This window comes from Eptatretus burgeri, chromosome 12, assembly GCF_056783735.1.
Source record: "Eptatretus burgeri isolate ZD-2024b chromosome 12, Ebu_testis_v1, whole genome shotgun sequence".
Classification (NCBI taxonomy): domain Eukaryota; kingdom Metazoa; phylum Chordata; class Myxini; order Myxiniformes; family Myxinidae; genus Eptatretus; species Eptatretus burgeri.
Genome location: NC_140972.1, coordinates 10,325,384 through 10,346,021, shown reverse-complemented (window position 1 = coordinate 10,346,021; position 20,638 = coordinate 10,325,384). Strand labels below are relative to the sequence as shown.

General features: G+C 48.5%; 2 protein-coding genes across 4 annotated transcripts in view; one reads left to right on the top strand and one right to left on the bottom strand.

The window, feature by feature from the left end:
• Positions 1–13,204, bottom strand: part of LOC147015066 (E3 ubiquitin-protein ligase RNF115-like) — a 32,992-nt gene extending 19,788 nt beyond the window's left edge. The window contains exons 1-3 of one of the 2 annotated variants that reach the window (XM_085849459.1): positions 12,881–13,204; positions 7,842–7,903; positions 1,099–1,156 (exon numbers count right to left, since the gene is read on the bottom strand). In XM_085849459.1, coding sequence (XP_085705585.1) covers positions 1,099–1,156; positions 7,842–7,903; positions 12,881–12,985 — 225 coding nt within the window. In that variant the 5' untranslated portion in view covers positions 12,986–13,204. The remainder of the gene's footprint in view (positions 1–1,098; positions 1,157–7,841; positions 7,904–12,880) is intronic. The other variant, XM_085849460.1, reaches the window with a different exon arrangement.
• Positions 13,205–13,256: 52 nt separating this feature from the next.
• Positions 13,257–20,638, top strand: part of LOC147015065 (mitochondrial coenzyme A transporter SLC25A42-like) — a 72,592-nt gene continuing 65,210 nt past the window's right edge. The window contains exon 1 of one of the 2 annotated variants that reach the window (XM_085849452.1): positions 13,257–13,377. The gene's annotated coding sequence lies outside the window, so the exon portion shown is untranslated. The remainder of the gene's footprint in view (positions 13,378–20,638) is intronic. The other variant, XM_085849448.1, reaches the window with a different exon arrangement.

Below are 20,638 nucleotides of genomic sequence, written 5' to 3'. Positions count from 1 at the left end.
GAAGGGTGATTGCCAGAACTGCCGAGGAATGACGCTGCTCTCAGTATCGGGCAATGTGTTCGGTTAATCCTTGATCGGGTTCACCACACTGGTCCTAACCTGTTATTTTCCCCTGATATACTTATAGTGGGGCAACTTAGCATAACAATTGTGCATTTTGTGAGGAAAGCACCAAATTTGGCAAACTAGTAGCCTATCATATTATGAACAGATTTGGATATTGGGCCATCTCAAATTTTTGATGGCAGTGGAAAATGGCTGCCACAGCCATCAGCGGCTGAATTTGAGATGGCCCAATATCCAAATTTGTTCATAATATGATAGGCTACTAGTGTGCCAAATTTGGTGCTTTCCTCACAAACTGCACAATTGTTATGCTATATTTAGCTAAGTTGCCCCACTGCCCATTATGTTTAATATTCTTAACCATGTCCTTTTCGTACTCTCTTTTGACTTGCAGAGTTATTTTCGTAACTTTCCTCTGTTTACTCAGATAATGATACAAATCTAACTCCAGTCGTTATTTTAAACATAATAAATGCCTTCTGCTTTTCCTTAATAGCATTCCTTATCTCACTGCTCAACCACCCTGGCCTCTTTCTACTTCTAGTTTTACACCTCATTGGAATATACTTGATCTGCACTCTACACATTTGCTCCTTGAAGGTTTCCCAGTTTCCTTAAGTCTTATCTATTCTCGCAATCTCTGATCTGATCATTTATGGAAGAAAACGTGTCCGGGGCGGTGCCCAGCCATGTCATCAAAAGAGTATGCGTAGAAAGTTAACGGGTCCATGACAGCAAGTTTCACTAAAAGGAATCAACAAACAATTGAGCACAGATTACAAAAGAGTGCAAGAAGACAGGTGAAGGAACAACATGCAGGTAATTTTCACAGACAAGTGCAACGATCACTGAGGGTTGTCCTCTTAATCTGCCAGGACAGTTTACAGTCAGGGCAAGAATGATCATACATCCATATCATGTAGATATCGCAGCACAGCCTACCACAAGGTCCACCCAATACATCAAGGCAACATGATTGGAAAAAATATAGCAAACTAATCATGGGAAAATAGTTGTAACAGACAGACAGACCTCTGCAAATTGAGCCCCCACGTCAACCTCTGGTGATGTTGAATCATCGCTGCTTGCACTGCAGTAATGACAAGATGGGGTGGATGAGAGAAAGGATCAAATAAATCAAACTAGGTATCAAATCTAACAGCGTATTGGTGAAGCCAACAATGCACACAGCTTGGGACATGAGACATAGTTGAACAACTTTTTTGACAAATCGTTTCTTACCATAGCTGTTCAAATACCTAGTACCTCTAATGTAAAGATTTTTGTTTTTAATAATATTTCATCAGGCTACACAGTTCCATATATTATAAGGCTTCAAAGACATGCGAATCATCAACGATCAGATTCCACAAAGAATAAAATCCATTTAACTCGTATGTTTTGCAAATAATGAATCATTTGTCGTTCGATTATAATTGTGTGGATCATCGAATACACCATCATTTGGAGATGTTAATCCATCCGTCTTATCTGCTAAATAGTCGCACTTGTGGACATTACAATCCCGTGGTGCCTTTGTGGCTCAACCCACCTAAACATTGATAACACTGCTAAGAACAGAATAATGTACAGCACGAATGTGGTACCAGTCAACACGGAGAAACCGGCAGTGATAGGGGCAATGGATGGAATGAATAGATCATTGATCGAGGAATGTTAATGTATGATTGAGGAAACGTTCTGCAATTTCCATCCATTGCTCCACCTGTCCATTGAAGCAGATTGACACTAGACTTCACAAGCAAGTATAGTTCTTCATTCTTCTGGTAGAGAAAGGGGCCTTTTTGGGCTTTGTGGCATTATGATACCTACGGTTTCGACAGACTGCATACCCACACCATGGATTCGATCCATTCCCAACTCAATGGCAGGGTCATGTTAGACTGTTTCTCCGCATACTTCGACAGAGGCCTCACCCCGGCTACTGACATGTCCACACTTGAATTATTGCAACGACTTCTTCTGGGAGTCCCTAAAACAGGAAATCTGAAATGGTTCTCGGCTCCATCAGTGACTTGAAAACAGTGATCCAAGATTGTACAAGCCGTATTAGCCAACACACATGAGGAAAGACGGATACATGTTATATTTAATCGGAATGGTGATCAGATTGAACATATTGTTGCGGTTCTGCAAAACCTCATGCCTCCAAGGCAATGGCACACAACATACAGCGATCCCATGGCAGTTATTTCAATAGTATGTGTATTAGTTAGTCGTTTCCATACGTTTCGTGGGTAAAGGGGAAAGATGCGTTGCGTGGGACTCCTGAAGTCTGTGGCCTTCTTCAACCCACTTTCTTTCACAAGAAACACGCAAATCAGGAAAGACCAAGAGTAACCAAACAAGCGCGCCGCGAGCGCTCCTTTGCATTTGCGCACCAATTTGCCATTCAAAACTGCACGCCAACTCTCAACTGCCATTCTGCCTCAGACCTTCATTCCGCTCACCAAACTATACCAAGCTCACCACAACCACTTCATACGATGACTAACAATCCCCACAACAACCCACGATAACATTTTCCATTACAAAACATGACCATTACTCACAATCTTGTTAGAAGGAATTTCTACCTCTTCCCCACAACGCTACAATGTATTGCTACTTCACTACAAACGCCACAACATGCTCCTGCTACTTCACAACTGCCTCATACTCATTGAACACTTACCACAGCCTCAAAGGACACCGAGTAGACAAAGGTCGGGATATTTCGGGGCACAACTCGAAGAGCGAACGTGCATTGGAGCTCGTTTAAGGACCTACAGGTGGCGCAGGGATTTCGCTAAAATCCTACGTTTGAATGAAGGCCAGCGCACGTTCAGGTCAAGAGCGTGCCTTGAAAAACCACGGCCCCATGTAAAGGTCGGCAATTGTTGGGCGTGCACCTGTTGGCCAGCGACCGAGCCATTTTTCATCTCTGGGGCCTGGTGGAGCATGGCTACAACCGCTATTGAAAAATAGGGGAACTCAATTTCGTTAGAGCTCCTTTTGATCCGATGGTTGGATCTTCTCCTCATCCGAGGATTATAAAAAGTGTATGTGGCTCATTATGCAGACCATCACGTGAGCAGACCGTCGCCGGAGCAGACCGCCGAGAGCTTTGCAGGAGAAAATATCGCCAGACATTGAACATTGCTGGGTAGACAAGCAGCGCAAGGACAAGTGTTGAGTCAGCGTGACCAGGCATTGGGTCAGGCATCGCTGTTGCGAGCCACGACTGCTCCATTTTAACGTCACTCATTTAGGTTACAACGACACTTACACGATATACAATAGGATCTTTTTGCTCACGCATTTTTCTTCTACCATCTATCTCTTGTCTACTGTGGAAGCAAAAGAGAAATCAACCAGAGCAAAACCCAAGAGCGAACTGAAAAGTGAACCAAACTGACCTGCACCTCACACTCTTCCTCTTTCACTACGCCGCACCACAAATGCACTTCTCAAAAACGCACCCTAGACACCCTCATTATTTATCCTTCCTCCCCTTTCCCAAGTGTTCTGGGCTGCAAAGCATTGCTGGCCACACCAGGTATTTAGAGGTCTTTAATCCTCAGCTGTTTCTGGGATATCTCAAATATTCCTCAGGGTGTGTGTGTTTGTTTGTTTGTTTGTTTGTTTGTTTGTTTGTTTGTGTGTGTGTGTGTGTTGATGCCCATCATAGGACACGTTAAGACTGTATAAGAACTTTAGGGATAACTCTGCACTGTCTTCTTTTGTAATACTAGTACGTGCCGGAAAAGAAGAAAAAAAAATTAAATAAATATTCAAACCGCGAGCAAGAACTAACAACCACACAGGCCGTTTCTTCGCTCTCGCGTGCCCGTACATGCGTGGCCCGGAAGTTCGCCTATTATTTGCAGTTACGATTATTCGCAATTTAGTTTTAATGCCCAAATATTCAATTAGCGTCAACGTATTTTGCCTTTTCGCAATGTCATCGCAAGTAAAAACAAAAAGAGAAGAGAGAAAAAAAAATTACTTCCTGGTTCGGAGCACACCAGCTCTCTCTGATGTTACCGAAATTTATGCACCGTCTAATATGAAAACGATCATAACTTGGGACATTGTGTTTATCTATAAATGCGCATAATAAATCGAAAAAATTATTAGAATACACGAAGTCATCACTCTGCGGAAGCCCGTACGTTGTAACCCGTAATGGGGAACGCGGCTGAGCTTCCCTTCCCCCATCGGCCACGCCCATGCAACAACGTGTCTTGTCATTGGTTTGGTAAATAAATGGCCATAACTTGGGAACCACTTGTCCGATTAATATTGTTACGTCTGGGGGGGGGGGTATGCATTCAAAGGGTAATTAGGATGTTTAATTAGGTATGCCATGCTGTTCGAGTTGTACCAGGATCTCGATGTAATAAGTAGCAATTCAGTGGTGATAAGTTGTCCAGTAAATGTCCATTTCTTCAAGGGGGAAATGATAATTGTCGCATATTTAGATAGGGAGACGGGTTAGGGTAATTGTGTCTGCGTAAACCCCTTTTAGTATTCCCTGGAGGCTTGCCGTGACGTCACAGGACAGTGCTGCGGATGGCTCCGCCCCGTGATCACGATTGGCGGAAGGCGATGGCGGAGGGCCAATAAAACGGCTCGATTGGAAGTGACGAGGACTCGAGGATAAAAAGGTTCTGCTCGGGGAAAAGGGGAGGAAGAAGAAGATCGATAAAGAAAAACCTTGTTTTGGTGGAGGCTGTTGTGCTCGGAGCGTGCTCGATTGTTGCGCTGGTTCGCTCCTGGATTGATCGTGTCTCGTGGCCTTGCTGTACCTCGTGCCTCACCTCGGTTGGCTCTGGGGTTCTGCTGGCTCGGAGTACGGGGTCGAACGGCGGGTGGACCTGCCTCCCTCTCCTGCTCGCAACTTGGTGCCAGAACTGGCTCCCAGGCGGCTGTGAGCGGTCTTGGGCCGACACCAGGAGGTCGACAGCACCACGGTGTCTCCTGCCCCTGACGAGCGCAACGCCAGCTCGTCCGACGCCAATCCAGGGACTGTTGCGTCAACACCACGGGCCAGCCTGACCACCAGGACCAGCTACAGTGTGTGTGTGTGTGTGTGTGTGTGTGTGTGTGTGTGTGTGTGTGTGTGTGTGTGTGTGTGTGTGTGTGTGTGTGTGTGTGTGTGTGTGTGTGTGTGTGTGTGTGTGTGTGTGTGTGTGTGTGTGTGTGTGTGTGTGTGTGTGTGTGTACCTGGCGCCTTAGAGGGTTTGAGATTTGTATATCCATTGGAATTGTTTGTGTTTTCCCCATGCCCGAACCCACACCACCATCCCGTCGAATCGCCCCGGATCCCTCCTCTTGCCGAGTCTTATTATTTCTGGTGAGAAATAAACGTTATTAACTCAGTGAAAAGCGACTCGTGCCACCTTCCTCGTCCCGTTGCAGGTAGAGCGATTAAAACCGCCATCTTTGGGTTATAAAAAATAAACCGCCTCCATCGTTTCGGCTCATTCTACATTGGCGGGACTGTTCAAGTCCCGTGGACGTCACAATATCAAACCTTGAAAAGGCACATCCACAGGGCCCCAGCAATATAACTGGCAAGTTTCAATTAGATCGGACCAGTGGTTGTCGAGAAACAGCGGGCACGCGCGCGCACGCACGCACGCACGCACGCACGCACGCACGCACGCACGCACGCACGCACGCACGCACGCACGCACGCACACACACACACACACCTGGAATTATAGATTGTTTGCCTTTTGCCACACCCCATAAATTCCTTGCTTTCCCTGTTGTAAATTTGCGATAAATCCGTGCCACATAACTTTCCTCGCACCTGGTTTAAATAAACGTGTTAGAAATGTTCCCAGCTCGTTTTTATCTTTTCCTCCAATGGTCCAGCATGGCCTGCACCCGAGCTTAGCCGTGACGTTATTCTCCAATAATGTGTTAAATAGCCAGTACATACTTGGAAGCTCCACTCAGCTGAAACTGAACAGGTCAGTAATCAAAATTATGCAAGTACGTACCAAGGGCACGACTCCCCGATAATGTAATCACGTGTCCTTAGGTAAACGGTTGTTTGACGGAGGACCCCAAGTCATGTGGTCAAGTTATTGGCATTCACAGTCGATTAGCAACCCACCACAGCACGAAGTTATTCGTGTGTGACGTCCTGCGATTCCCGGTGAGTCTGGAGAGGAACCCGAGACAGCCCCTCCCTCATGGTTCCCCCGCGACGTCGGACCCGCAATAATATGATTAAACAAAGGAAACTTTCTGCTGTTTAGTGGAAGCAGATTTATGTTTGTTTCAATTATAGTTCGTTATAAATAAGTGTAAAATCATGGTGTTTTAACTGCAGCAGTGTGCATTATTACATTATGAAAACTGTGAGTATGGTTCTCCCCACCTCTGCAGTATTTGAGAGTCATAGAAGAGTTAAACAGAGTGGATAGGTTTTCAGACGGACAGCATGGAGGCGTCCTCGTCACAGAGCCAACCTATCCATCAAATTTCATCCGAATCCATCAGAGTACAGTCAGGAGGGAAGGAGGAGTGAGTACAGTCAGGAGGAAATGACGAGTGAGTGCAGTCGGGAGGGAAGGAGGAGTGAGTACAGTCGGGAGGGAAGGAGGAGCGAGTGCAGTCGGGAGGGAAGGAGGAGCGAGTGCAGTCGGGAGGGAAGGAGGAGCGAGTGCAGTCGGGAGGGAAGGAGGAGCGAGTGCAGTCGGGAGGGAAGGAGGAGCGAGTGCAGTCGGGAGGGAAGGAGGAGCGAGTGCAGTCGGGAGGGAAGGAGGAGCGAGTGCAGTCGGGAGGGAAGGAGGAGCGAGTGCAGTCGGGAGGGAAGGAGGAGCGAGTGCAGTCGGGAGGGAAGGAGGAGCGAGTACAGTCGGGAGGGAAGGAGGAGCGAGTACAGTCGGGAGGGAAGGAGGAGCGAGTACAGTCGGGAGGGAAGGAGGAGCGAGTACAGTCGGGAGGGAAGGAGGAGCGAGTACAGTCGGGAGGGAAGGAGGAGCGAGTACAGTCGGGAGGGAAGGAGGAGCGAGTACAGTCGGGAGGGAAGGAGGAGCGAGTACAGTCGGGAGGGAAGGAGGAGCGAGTACAGTCGGGAGGGAAGGAGGAGCGAGTAACAACAGGAGGGAAGGAGGAGTGAGTACAGTCAGGAGGAAATGACGAGTGAGTGCAGTCGGGAGGGAAGGAGGAGTGAGTACAGTCGGGAGGGAAGGAGGAGCGAGTACAGTCGGGAGGGAAGGAGGAGCGAGTAACAACAGGAGGGAAGGTAGGGCAAGTGTGGGATGGAAAGGGATAAGAAGAGGTAGGAACAACGCTAAGAAGACAATTTTGATGTGGGATGAAACTATAAAATAAATTAATTATTTGTCCTGCAAGACAGATTGTAGACATGAAATTAAGTGTGGTTTTGAAAGAGCAGGAATAAGGGAGATTCTCCCAAGCTGAAAGAACACGAGTAAGGGAGATTCTCCCTTACTCCTGCTCTTTCAGTTTGGACATGTGATCTGCCAAAGTATGGTTGACAGCTGCTCATGAAGTCCAGGAACAACAGAGACCATACCTCACCCAGAAGATGCTTGCGGAAAAAATATTGGGGGAGGGGGGGGTGAAATAGTTAACATTTTTCTTCCAATTACTCCAGCAAGTTGAGTTATATGTATGCTGTGCTTTGTGACAGAAGATGGTGGAGATGGAAGAAGAAAAATAAATCATCAATTTTGTTGAATACATTTCTGTAATAATCACAAAAGGATTGTGGGATTGCTTTGAATTACCTTGGCTGGTCTTCTGCAAGTTGTTCAATGAAGCCCGTTTCACAATGAGGACAAGTGTACTCCTACATGAAGGGAACAAGAAATAGGACAATGATTATATGGTTTTGAATTTTAAAAAATGAATGTAATTGTCCATCTCATTAATTTCAAATATCCATCTTAAAGATCCAGAAACAAATTATGTGCATCCATGGCCTCAATGATGTGGTTGTGCAAAACATTTTTACAAGGATAATTTTTCCGATCTGCTCTTACAAAACATCTTTACGTGTACCCACAGGAAAACAAGAAATACTTTAATTAAAAATAAAAATCATCTCCACAAATAAATATTCCTGTTTTGTGTGCAGCACAAAACAAGAGCACCAAGGGCACCTCACCACGACGGCGAAGGAAAATCTGCTCAAAGGCCATCCAAGATCACTCCATAAAGCCCGCAACAGGTGTATACTCTCAGGAGTCAGAAAACAACACTTGCCTAACCTCCAGGCTGAACTTTTAAACCTGTCTCCTTCCTCAAAGACCTTGTGGCACCTGGTCACATGCATCTCTGGAGTATGCTCCCCCCTCCACCCTGTCGATCACTTCAAACGACACCACAGACGATACTTCGTGTGAAAAGGCAGAACACCTCATTTCCGTGTTTGCTTCCAAATCTTGTGTTGGCTTAACAGGTTAGGGTGCTTGGCTTAAGATCCTAGAATCTTGAGTTCAAGCCCCTGTCAGGCTGTTGAATCAACACCAGGTTGGGTTGAATCAGCCTGTCATCCTTCTGAGGTCAGCAAAATGAGTTCCAGCATGCTGGTAACAGTGGCAGCAGAACAGCTGCGCCCTCAGAAAATGATGCAGCCAAGCAGCCACAGGCTGCATACGAATAACACAAAAAAGAATCTTGTATCCCCAGCCCATCACTCTCTGTATCGATCATACCCAGTAACACCCAAATACAACTGGGCACTGGGTCTTTCTCACCCGAGAAGTCCTGTTCCTCATCTTCATCAATGGGCTGACTTTGGAAAATAACTTTTATTTCTTTGCCAACTCCATCATCTGCCATCAGAACCCCAATCGCTCAGATGTGCAGGCAGTAGCCTCTTTCACATCTGCAGACCTTGATAGAATCATAAGCTGGTCAAACACTTGGAATGTGTGTCTCAATCCTGACAAATCTCATTCTTGCTCCGACCCTCGAGAAAGACTGTCTGGTGAACCCTCTCATCTACTTCCTCAGCAAAAATCATTGAAAAGTTTATAGTCACTGAAACTTTTGTGCCTCACCATTTGCTGTGACATTTCTAAGTTGAACTCTAAAGCCAGCCACTGACGAGGCATCCTTTTTTCTTGGCACGTTTGAACTACTCACACGAACTTCATCCACAGCTCAATGGAGTACTGCTCCCTCCTTTGGACTGGTGGCCCCACCTCGCACCTTGTTCAGCAGAAACAAAGACTTCAAAATCATTGGAATCTTCTGCAATGAAGCCGAGTCTCTGGGCCTATCATGTTCACATAGCGAACAGGTCGGTGGTCGACCTTCTACCGCCTCCTTTCTGCTCTTGCACCAGCTGCCCATCCCTCCCTCCCCCCAAGGTTTCGGCAAAGCAAATGCAATCCCCACCTCCCCAATCCATTCCTGCAAGCTTTTCTACCTCCTTTAACGGACGTCACTTAACGCTATTTGCAGGTTACCATAAGTTTCATTCTCTCCTCTATATATGTGTATATATATATATATATATATATATATATATATATATATATATATATATATATATATATATATATATATATATATATATATATATATATATATATATATATATATATATATATATATATATATATATATATATATATATATATATATAGATACAGAGTTTAGGATGTCAGCGATAGCTCGCCTCCTTTGTAAAGATAACTCTGGGAACCTCCAGCTTAACGTCTGCAGACGGATGCAACAGAAATTGATGCTTCGCTCTAAATGTGAAAAAGCAGAATGACAGTTTTTGGCTGGGTCAGGATTCAAACCCACAATAATTCAGAAGAGAGAAGCAGACCATTAAATATGCCAGTAATACCCCACATCTCGTCCCCGAGGGGGAAAAGGAGGGGGGGTGACGGCTTCACCTCGTCCCCGAAGGGAGAAAAGGGGGCGGCTTCACCTCGTCCCCGAAGGGAGAAAAGGGGGCGGCTTCACCTCCTCCCCGAACGGAGAAAAGGGGGCGGCTTCACCTCCTCCCCGAACGGAAAAAGGGGGCGGCTTCACCTCCTCCCCGAACGGAAAAAGGGGGCGGCTTCACCTCCTCCCGAACGGAAAAAGGGGGCGGCTTCACCTCCTCCCCGAACGGAAAAAGGGGGCGGCTTCACCTCCTCCCCGAGAACGGAAAAAGGGGGCGCCTCCCCCCCCTCCCCGAAGGGAAAAAGGGGGCGGCTTCACCCCCTCCCCAAACGGAAAAAGGGGGCGGCTTCACCTCCTCCCGAACGGAAAAAGGGGGCGGCTTCACCTCCTCCCCGAACGGAAAAAGGGGGCGGCTTCACCTCCTCCCCGAACGGAAAAAGGGGGCGGCTTCACCTCCTCCCCGAACGGAAAAAGGGGGCGGCTTCACCTCCTCCCCGAACGGAAAAAGGGGGCGGCTTCACCTCCTCCCCGAACGGAAAAAGGGGGCGGCTTCACCTCATCCCCGAAGGGAAAAAATGGGGCGGCTTCACCTCCTCCCCGAACGGAAAAAGGGGGCGGCTTCACCTCCTCCCCGAACGGAAAAAGGGGGCGGCTTCACCTCCTCCCCGAACGGAAAAAGGGGGCGGCTTCACCTCCTGCCCAAACGGAAAAAGGGGGCGGCTTCACCTCCTCCCCAAACGGAAAAAGGGGGCGGCTTCACCTCCTCCCCAAACGGAAAAAGGGGGCGGCTTCACCTCCTCCCCGAACGGAAAAAGGGGGCGGCTTCACCTCCTCCCCGAACGGAAAAAGGGGGCGGCTTCACCTCCTCCCCGAAGGGAAAAAATGGGGCGGCTTCACCTCCTCCCCGAAGGGAAAAAGGGGGCGGCTTCACCTCCTCCCCGAACGGAAAAAGGGGGCGGCTTCACCTCCTCCCGAACGGAAAAAGGGGGCGGCTTCACCTCCTCCCCGAACGGAAAAAGGGGGCGGCTTCACCTCCTCCCCGAACGGAAAAAGGGGGCGGCTTCACCTCCTCCCCGAACGGAAAAAGGGGGCGGCTTCACCTCCTCCCCGAACGGAAAAAGGGGCGGCTTCACCTCCTCCCCGAACGGAAAAAGGGGGCGGCTTCACCTCCTCCCCGAACGGAAAAAAGGGGGCGGCTTCACCTCCTCCCGAACGGAAAAAGGGGCGGCTTCACCTCCTCCCCGAACGGAAAAAGGGGCGGCTTCACCTCCTCCCCGAACGGAAAAGGGGGCGGCTTCACCTCCTCCCCGAACGGAAAAAGGGGCGGCTTCACCTCCCTCCCCGAACGGAAAAAGGGGCGGCTTCACCTCCTCCCCGAACGGAAAAAGGGGGCGGCTTCACCTCCTCCCCGAACGGAAAAAGGGGCGGCTTCACCTCCTCCCCGAACGGAAAAAGGGGCGGCTTCACCTCCTCCCCGAACGGAAAAAAGGGGCGGCTTCACCTCCTCCCCGAACGGAAAAGGGGCGGCTTCACCTCCTCCCGAACGGAAAAAGGGGGCGGCTTCACCTCCTCCCCGAACGGAAAAAGGGGCGGCTTCACCTCCTCCCCGAACGCGGAAAAAGGGGGCGGCTTCACCTCCTCCCCGCACGGAAAAACGGGGCGGCTTCACCTCCTCCCCGAACGGAAAAAGGGGGCCGCTTCACCTCCTCCCCGAACGGAAAAAGGGCGCGGCTTCACCTCCTCCCCGAACGGAAAAAGGGGCGGCTTCACCTCCTCCCCGAACGGAAAAAGGGGCGGCTTCACCTCCTCCCCGAACGGAAAAAAGGGGCGGCTTCACCTCCTCCCCGAACGGAAAAGGGGGCGGCTTCACCTCCTCCCCGAACGGAAAAAGGGGGCGGCTTCACCTCCTCCCCGAACGGAAAAAGGGGGCGGCTTCACCTCCTCCCCGAACGGAAAAAGGGGGCGGCTTCACCTCCTCCCCGAACGGAAAAAGGGGGCGGCTTCACCTGCTCCCCGAACGGAAAAAGGGGGCGGCTTCACCTGCTCCCCGAACGGAAAAAGGGGGCGGCTTCACCTCCTCCCCGAACGGAAAAAGGGGGCGGCTTCACCTCCTCCCGAACGGAAAAAGGGGGCGGCTTCACCTCCTCCCCGAACGGAAAAAGGGGGCGGCTTCACCTCCTCCCCGAACGGAAAAAGGGGGCGGCTTCACCTCCTCCCCGAACGGAAAAAGGGGGCGGCTTCACCTCCTCCCCGAACGGAAAAAGGGGGCGGCTTCACCTCCTCCCCGAACGGAAAAAGGGGGCGGCTTCACCTCCTCCCCGAACGGAAAAAGGGGGCGGCTTCACCTCCTCCCCGAACGGAAAAAGGGGGCGGCTTCACCTCGTCCCCGAATGAAAAATGGGGCGGCTTCACCTCATCCCCGAAGGGGAAAAATGGGGCGGCTTCACCTCATCCCCGAAGGGAAAAAATGGGGCGGCTTCACCTCATCCCCGAAGGGAAAAAATGGGGCGGCTTCACCTCATCCCCGAAGGGAAAAAATGGGGCGGCTTCACCTCATCCCCGAAGGGAAAAAATAGGGTGGCTTCACCTCCTCCGCGAAGGGGAAAAAAAATGGGGCGGCTTCACCTCATCCCCGAATGGAAAAAGGGAGGGGGGTGGACTGGGGGAGGGCTTTTCCTCTCTTTAGGTCCTTCTCTCTCTCTTCCACCTCATCATCTTCTTTCATCTTTCCTGTAAAAACACGACGGCCATTCCGGGTCCGTGGTATTTACCTGTCCCTTCATTCCCAATTGATGGATAAAACAAGGAATCACACTGTACAGTATATTACTTTTTACTATATAGTCACGGACGGTGTCGCGGACGCGCGACCAGGACATTCCCCAGGAAGAGGAACCATAGAACAGGTTACCCAACTCACCGGCAGTTTCGGGTGTATTTCCCGAGTACAGCGGTGACAAAAGAAGCGCAGATCAGGCAAGGCCGCAGCAGCCGTTGGAGAGGAAACCGCAGCAGCTTCCGCCATTTTGACCGGGACGGCGCAACGCGCACTTCGTCGTTTGTGTGATTGGTCGGTTCGTCGGAATCTTATCCGCCACAGCGATGTCTAAAATACTTACAAACCGGTCGTGCGGTCCACGATCGTGCGAATTACTTTTGGTGGCCTTGTCCCTTGTGGGGAGTTAGTAGCGCAGTGAGTGGCACGAGCACGAAAAGCACGAAAAGCACGAAAAGCTGATTGTTGTTGTTGTTGTTGTTGTTCTTGTTGTTGTTGTTGTTGTTTTATATTAATCCTCGTAACAGAACCAGAAAAAACAACAACAACTACAACAATCACCGTGCAAAGGGTTCGTTCACGTTCACAAGAACAGAATATAAAGTTTGTGTGTTTGCGAAGGACGTAAAGCCGTGTTGGAGGTAAGTGCTGAAGTTATACCGAGTTCCCTTTTATATTTCAAGAGGAAACACGGACACGCTCCTCGGTATCACCATCTCAACCCCAACCCCGACACCGACCCCAACCCCGACGCCAACCCCAACCCCAACCCCAACCTCAACGCCAAACCCCGACCCCGACCCCAAACCCCGACCTCGACCCCAACCCGGTACAGTGATTTCGTGGTCAAATGTAAAGGAAGCTATTGAAGTTCGTGTTCCGGACAGTGCCGTGGAATGGTTTCATATCTATTTGAATTGTTTACTCCGTACGTGGGGATCGGGTCGGGTTCACGTGCGGGTCGGGTCGGGTTCACGTGCGGGTCGGGTCGGGTTCACGTGCGGGTCGGGTCGGGTTCACGGTCGGGTCGGGTTCACGTGCGGGTCGGGTCGGGTTCACGTGCGGGTCGGGTCGGGTTCACATGCGGGTCAGGTCGGGTTCACGTGCGGGTCGGGTCGGGTCAGGTTCACGTGCGAGTCGGGTCGGGTTCACGTGCGGGTCGGGTCGGGTTCACGTGCGGGTCGGGTCGGGTTCACGTGCGGGTCGGGTCGGGTTCACGTGCGGGTCGGGTCGGGTTCACGTGCGGGTCGAGTCGGGTTCACGTGCGGGTCAGGTCGGGTTCACATGCGGGTCGGGTCGGGTCGGGTTCACGTGCGGGTCGGGTCGGGTTCACGTGCGGGTCGGGTCGGGTTCACGTGCGGGTCGGGTCGGGTTCACGTGCGGGTCGGGTTCACGTGCGCGTCGGGTCGGGATTCACGTGCAAGTCAGGTCGGGTTCACGTGCGGATCAGGTCGGGTCGGGTTCACACGCGGGTCGGGTCGGGTTCACACGCGGGTCGGGTCGGGTTCACGGTCGGGTCGGGTTCACGTGTGGGTCGGGTCGGGTCAGGTTCACATGCGGGTCGGGTCGGGTTGGGTCGGGTTCACGTGCGAGTCGGGTCAGGTCGGGTTCACGTGCGGGTCGGGTTAACGTGCAGGTCGGGTCGGGTTAACGTGCAGGTCGGGTCGGGTTCACGTGCGGGTCGGGTAGGGTTCACGTGCGGGTCGGGTCGGGTTCACGTGCGGGTCAGGTCGGGTTCACATGCGGGTCGGGTCGGGTCGGTAATTAGTATTATGGAAAATCAGTAAAGGGTCAAGGTCACAGTGACGTCAAACATCCAAAAAATGATAACTCGAGAACGGAAGAAGCTTCCAATATCAAATTACACCACGTGATTCAGGAGGGTGGTGGCTCACGCTGATTAGATTTTGGTCAAAATCGGTCAAAGGTCAAGGTCACAGTGAGGTCAAACATTCGATTTTTGATGGTTTGGTACAGAATCATCGTAGAAACTTCTGGTTTGTGTCGCTACCTTCTCGAGAGACAGCGTTTATTTGACAAGGTCAGAGGTCAAGTTGATGATTTCGTAAGTACCAGTCTATGACTGCTTGTTTGTTTGTTTGTAAACAGTATTATGGAAAAACCCTGGACGGATTTCGACGAAACTTGGTGGGGGGATTAGGTATGGTCCAAGGATCATGCCATTAGATTTTGGACTTGGTCCACAGTCCAATATGGCCGCTATGGCGGCCATTTTGAAAAAATATTTGAATTTTTGTTTTTGCATTTCTACATGTTTTAAGTGATTTCCAACCCCCCCCCCCAAAAAAAAATTGTTACAGAAAAAATTTTTTAGAAAATTTTGCAACTGTTTTTTCAAAAAACATTTCGATTTTATTTTCTTTTAAATGTATTGGGGCCGATATGTTCTCATGAATCAGGCATTACGTGGCAGAGGTATGCACTCTACTGTGTGCCCTTCTAGTTTTTTTTATTGTTTTCGACCAGGGTTCATTCAAAGTCTATCTTCTCCGACAGTTTTCATAGGATCCGGCTGGAAATTTTTGACAATATGGCTGAATGTACTGCCCACAGTCGGTCGTGGCCCGATTTTTGAGATTTTTTTGAAAATTTCAAAGGTCCGTTGCAAGGCAACAGATGGGTCCATAGCAACGGTTCTCATTGGCAAACAACTAGGTTATGGTATGAACCTACCATTACCAACCAAGTTTCATCGAAATCGCCATTGTATTAACGGAGCACTGGACCGAACAGACATACATACAGACAGACAGACAGACAGACAGACAGACAGACATACAGACAAACATATCGACGGAAATACTGATAATAAGGGTAGAAAAAAAAACTCAATTTTTTTTTTTTGACTGGATCGACTACCCAGCACACAGAGACACACAGATATAACGAATATAGTGGTCACTCTGGCTGGTACTCGTGAACCAATCAGCACAGGTGGGGGTTTCCTCAGATATAAAGTAAATTGACGTTTCGACCAAGAAAGGAGGGGAGGAGGGTGGCGTAATGCTTGGGAAGGGCGTGGCTAAAATAGAGGGCGTGGTGTTGGCGTTATCTATATATTATTTCTGTTAACGTCTCCGCGTAATTTGACGTATCTCCTCCAAAACTGCCGGATGGATTGTCGCCACTTTCGGCATGCGGGTGTTCTGTGGTCTAATGAACAGCATGGGCTATGTGAGATCGCGCCAGATGGACTGGTTTGGGAATTTTGAGCGATTTTTCTAATTTTTACATTCGTTTGCATGGCGACGTGTGACGTCACCGCTAAAAAGCGTAATTCCGTCATGACATCATCGGTCATTTGCTGACGTCATTACGTCTGTCGTCGACAGACTGTCACCGCCGAGAGGCGTCATGCCACTCCTAGAAAACAGCGTCTGCAATGTAAAACCCTCTTCTGCACGTGCTGATTACCTCAGAAGGTGAATTTGACACAAAAATGTAACAAGAAACATTGGATATAAAGAAAAGATTTATTGAAAATAAAAATTATTTCTGTTAACGTCTGCGCGTAATTTGACGTTTCTCCTCCGAAACCGCTGGCAGGAATGTGCTCATTTCCCAGATACTGGGGTTTCTTAATGTGACGAAGACGATGCACTAAATTTCGAAGCTGGAATTGGATGATAACGTGGATTCAACAAGATTTTCAACCCATCGACGGCCGCGTTTATTCCCGTTCGGTCGCCATCGCTGAACTGTTTTCCGGTAAGTGCTGCCGTCTATCCAAAAAATATGAACTCGAGTAAGGGAGTACTCATTGTATCAAACACTGAACATAAACATAACTGATAATAAATAGTATAGCTCAGAACATCAGCAATGGTTGTCATGTTTTAAAAAAATCAGCGTGGAAGGAGGGGAACGATGAGCGCCAGAGCTCTGCCAACATGATGTACCCCGATTGGCTCTTTCCCGGACTGAACACCCCCTCTTAGACTGTCAATTTGTGTCTGAAATCCAACGTACTTCCCGTACTGAATACCCACTCTTAGACTGTCAATTTGTGTCTGAAATCCAACGTACTTCCCGTACTGAACACCCCCTCTTAGACTGTCAATTTGTGTCTGAAATCCAACGTACTTCCCATTCTGAACACGCCGTCTTCGACTGTCAATTTGTGTCTGAAATCCAACGTACTTCCCGTACTGAACACCCCCTCTTAGACTGTCAATTTGTGTCTGAAATCCAACGTACTTCCCGTACTGAATACCTACTCTTAGACTGTCAATTTGTGTCTGAAATCCAACGTACTTCCCGTACTGAACACCCCCTCTTAGACTGTCAATTTGTGTCTGAAATCCAACGTACTTCCCGTACTGAATACCCCCTCTTAGACTGTCAATTTGTGTCTGAAATCCAACGTACTTCCCGTACTGAATACCCCCTCTTTGACTGTCAATTTGTGTCTGAAATCCAACGTACTTCCCATTCTGAACACGCCGTCTTAGACTGTCAATTTGTGTCTGAAATCCAACGTACTTCCCGTACTGAACACCCCCTCTTAGACTGTCAATTTGTGTCTGAAATCCAACGTACTTCCCGTACTGAACACCCACTCTTCGACTGTCAATTTGTGTCTGAAATCCAACGTACTTCCCGTACTGAACACCCCCTCTTAGACTGTCAATTTGTGTCTGAAATCCAACGTACTTCCCATTCTGAACACGCCGTCTTAGACTGTCAATTTGTGTCTGAAATCCAACGTACTTCCCGTACTGAACACCCCCTCTTAGACTGTCAATTTGTGTCTGAAATCCAACGTACTTCCCATTCTGAACACGCCGTCTTAGACTGTCAATTTGTGTCTGAAATCCAACGTACTTCCCGTACTGAACACCCACTCTTCGACTGTCAATTTGTACCTGAAATCCAACGTACTTCCCGTACTGAACACGCCCTCCAAGACTGTCAATTTGTGTCTGAAATCCAACGTACTTCCCAGACTAAACACGCCCTCTTAGACTGTCAATTTGTGTCTGAAATCCAACATACTTCCTGGACTGAACACGCCCTCTTAGACTGTCAATTTGTTTCTGAAATCCAACGTACTTCCCGGACTGAACACGCCCTCTTAGACTGTCCATTTTTGTCTGAAATCCAACGTACTTCCTGGACTGAACACGCCCTCTTAGACTGTCAATTTGTGTCTGAAATCCAACGTACTTCCTGGACTGAGTACGCCCTCTTCGACTGTCAATTTGTGTCTGAAATCCAACGTACATATTAAAAACACCCGAAATAAGTTGCAATAGGCTGACGTCCAGATAACATCAAAGGCTATAATCTGAAGGTTGGGGGAACCAGGGAACGGGTATGAGGTCATGCCTTTATTGCCCGGATTCTCTACTTTTCTTTGTTCTTTGAAAGCGCGGTGTCCGACAATAGATTCTGTACCTTGAATGTGTGCGTGTCAACTGTTCAAATTAATGAGGTGTTCGATTGTCGGATGCACCCAAACAACTGCCGTTCATTACATTAATTGTCAATATCAACTGCCATCGTTACCTGTGTTGTGTCTTGCGTGTGTGATCTTCAAATTAAAGCGTCCAAACGGTGTTCGATCGTCGGATGTGCGCCAAAAAGTGCCATTCATTGAAATTTGCATTCTTATTCTCGGTCACCCTCCACTGCTCCTGTTCAGTCTCGGCACTAGGGCGAGGCCTATATCATGTTAAACTTGCCCCATCAGACGCCAACTTTCCAGTCACACTGCAGAGGATGAAATTTCCAGTCAGACTCGCATACTCGATGACCATAAACAAATCCCAGGGCCAAACATTTGACAAACTCGGAATATACCTCCCAGCCCCCGTGTTCTCCCATGGCCAACGATATGTTGTATTTCCACGTGCAAGAGGTTACTCCTATATATCTATCAAAGTGGACAATAATTCCTCACAAGGACTATTCAGCAACAAGACACTCACCCAAAATGTCATCTCCAGGGAGGTCCTTTAGAAAACTTGGGACAGGTAACCATAGTGCATCGCATCCCTCATGACACCCTCTCCAGCCTCCCAGAACATCAACTATTATGCCTCATCCACCTTTTCCCACCCATTCAACTCCGTGCGGAGCACGGGTATATGCTAGTTTTTATTTTATTTTACAGAATCAAGTGAAGGCTCATGGAAGAGCAAGAACACAACACAGAACGGATCTGGACGCAACATAACAAAAGGAACAGCAGAAAGAGAGGGGGATGCCAAAAACAGGACTGAGGGAGAAAATACACGGAGATGGGCGAGGGATACGTGGGTAAGGTTGAGGGGTCGGAGAGTTCTGACATGACGTGTATGGAAAATTCTGGTCACGTGATCCGTGTATGCCATTTTGTTTCCACGCAATGCAAATCGATCGGTTCCATTTTGAGAAAATCTATACGAATGTGTGCGTGTGTGCGTGTGTGCGCGTGCGTGTCCTCCATCACTCAAAAACCTTGAAACCTAGCGTCCCCAAACTTTGCGTGTACACTAAATGAACTCCATGGCAGTGCATGAATGACATTTGGGTGTTTGGGTTAATTTAAACACCCCTTTTAAAGATAATGTAGGGGGTGCTTATCACAAAAAACAAAATACAAGCCTTACAAACATGGCGATGCACCATCTTGGTCAGCCCTCTGTCAGCTCGCTGGGGTCTTAAGCCACCAATTTGTTCGGCCTGCTCAACAATGCCTCGACTTGGAACAGGCCCCAACGGTTTCTCAATGTCAATAAAGCGCTGAAAGGCTTTATTTTTTTTCTACTTTCCTCACTCACATCATCAAATGCCTGATCTTCATAATCTACGAATTCCTGCTTGCATTGCTTTTGTAAGTGTTTTGTTTTCAAATTAGGAGCTTGGAGCGATTTTATTCATCATATGATGCGATTTTCCCCGATGATCTCTCATGGACAAATTTAAGTGTTTCATCGATCGAAATATTATTTCACTTTGAGGATCTGATCTCGTGGAATAAATAAGTGTTGATATCTGGAGTGAAATTTGAAAATGTGAAGAAATAAGCGATGTTTTTGTTTTTTCGGGCGTGTCCCATTAACAATCAGTTTGCTCCCACTTGTCAAGCCAGCCATTCCTTATCAACCGTTTCATCTGAGTGCTTGCTCGAGTGCTTAACCACTTGGCGAGTGTTCTACAAGCTGCTTGGTTGTTCGTTTGCAAGCCATGCGGTGATACATGGCAAAAGTACCCACACTGTCCCTCTGCAAAACAAAACCAAAAATACGTCGATCGACAGACAAAGTTCAGACCCCACCTGCCTACTTTGGGCTCCGCTGTGCCGTGTGGTGCCTCGGTGATGGCTCGCCCACTGAAAATGTGCATTTTTCTTTTTTCCACAACGTTTCCCCTTTTTGCGTGATCTGCTTTCATGATCCTCCCCGTCACTTCGACATTGATAGATGCATACTAAAAATTCAAAGTTTCGTTTTTGTTAAGTTTCTTCAACCGTTTCGTTGGAATGCTTTCTTGAGTGCTTTAGCCACTTGGCGAGCGCTCTGCAAGCTTCGATCTCCCCAAGCTTCAACGGCGATACCGCGGCTCAGTTCTCTGTGGGGACATCCCCGGAGTTAGGAGGGCAAAATAAATTGGAGGATTAGAATGAGTAAGGCAATGGGACAAGTGAAGTGTGAGTTCAAGACAGAACTGAAAAATGTTTTCAGTGGCTACAAAGCAAGGAATCCCCACACCACGACAGGATGCGCTGAAAGCACGCATGTGCGTGTAATCGTTTACTCTTTTCTATTCTCAGTAAATGTCTCATTAACCATGACATGTTAATCAATGTTAACTGCAACACTTAGACTAATTTGAATAAATAAACTAGAAAGTATCCTAAAATAGAAAGCCTGTCCATGCCTGCTTTGTATTCAAAAT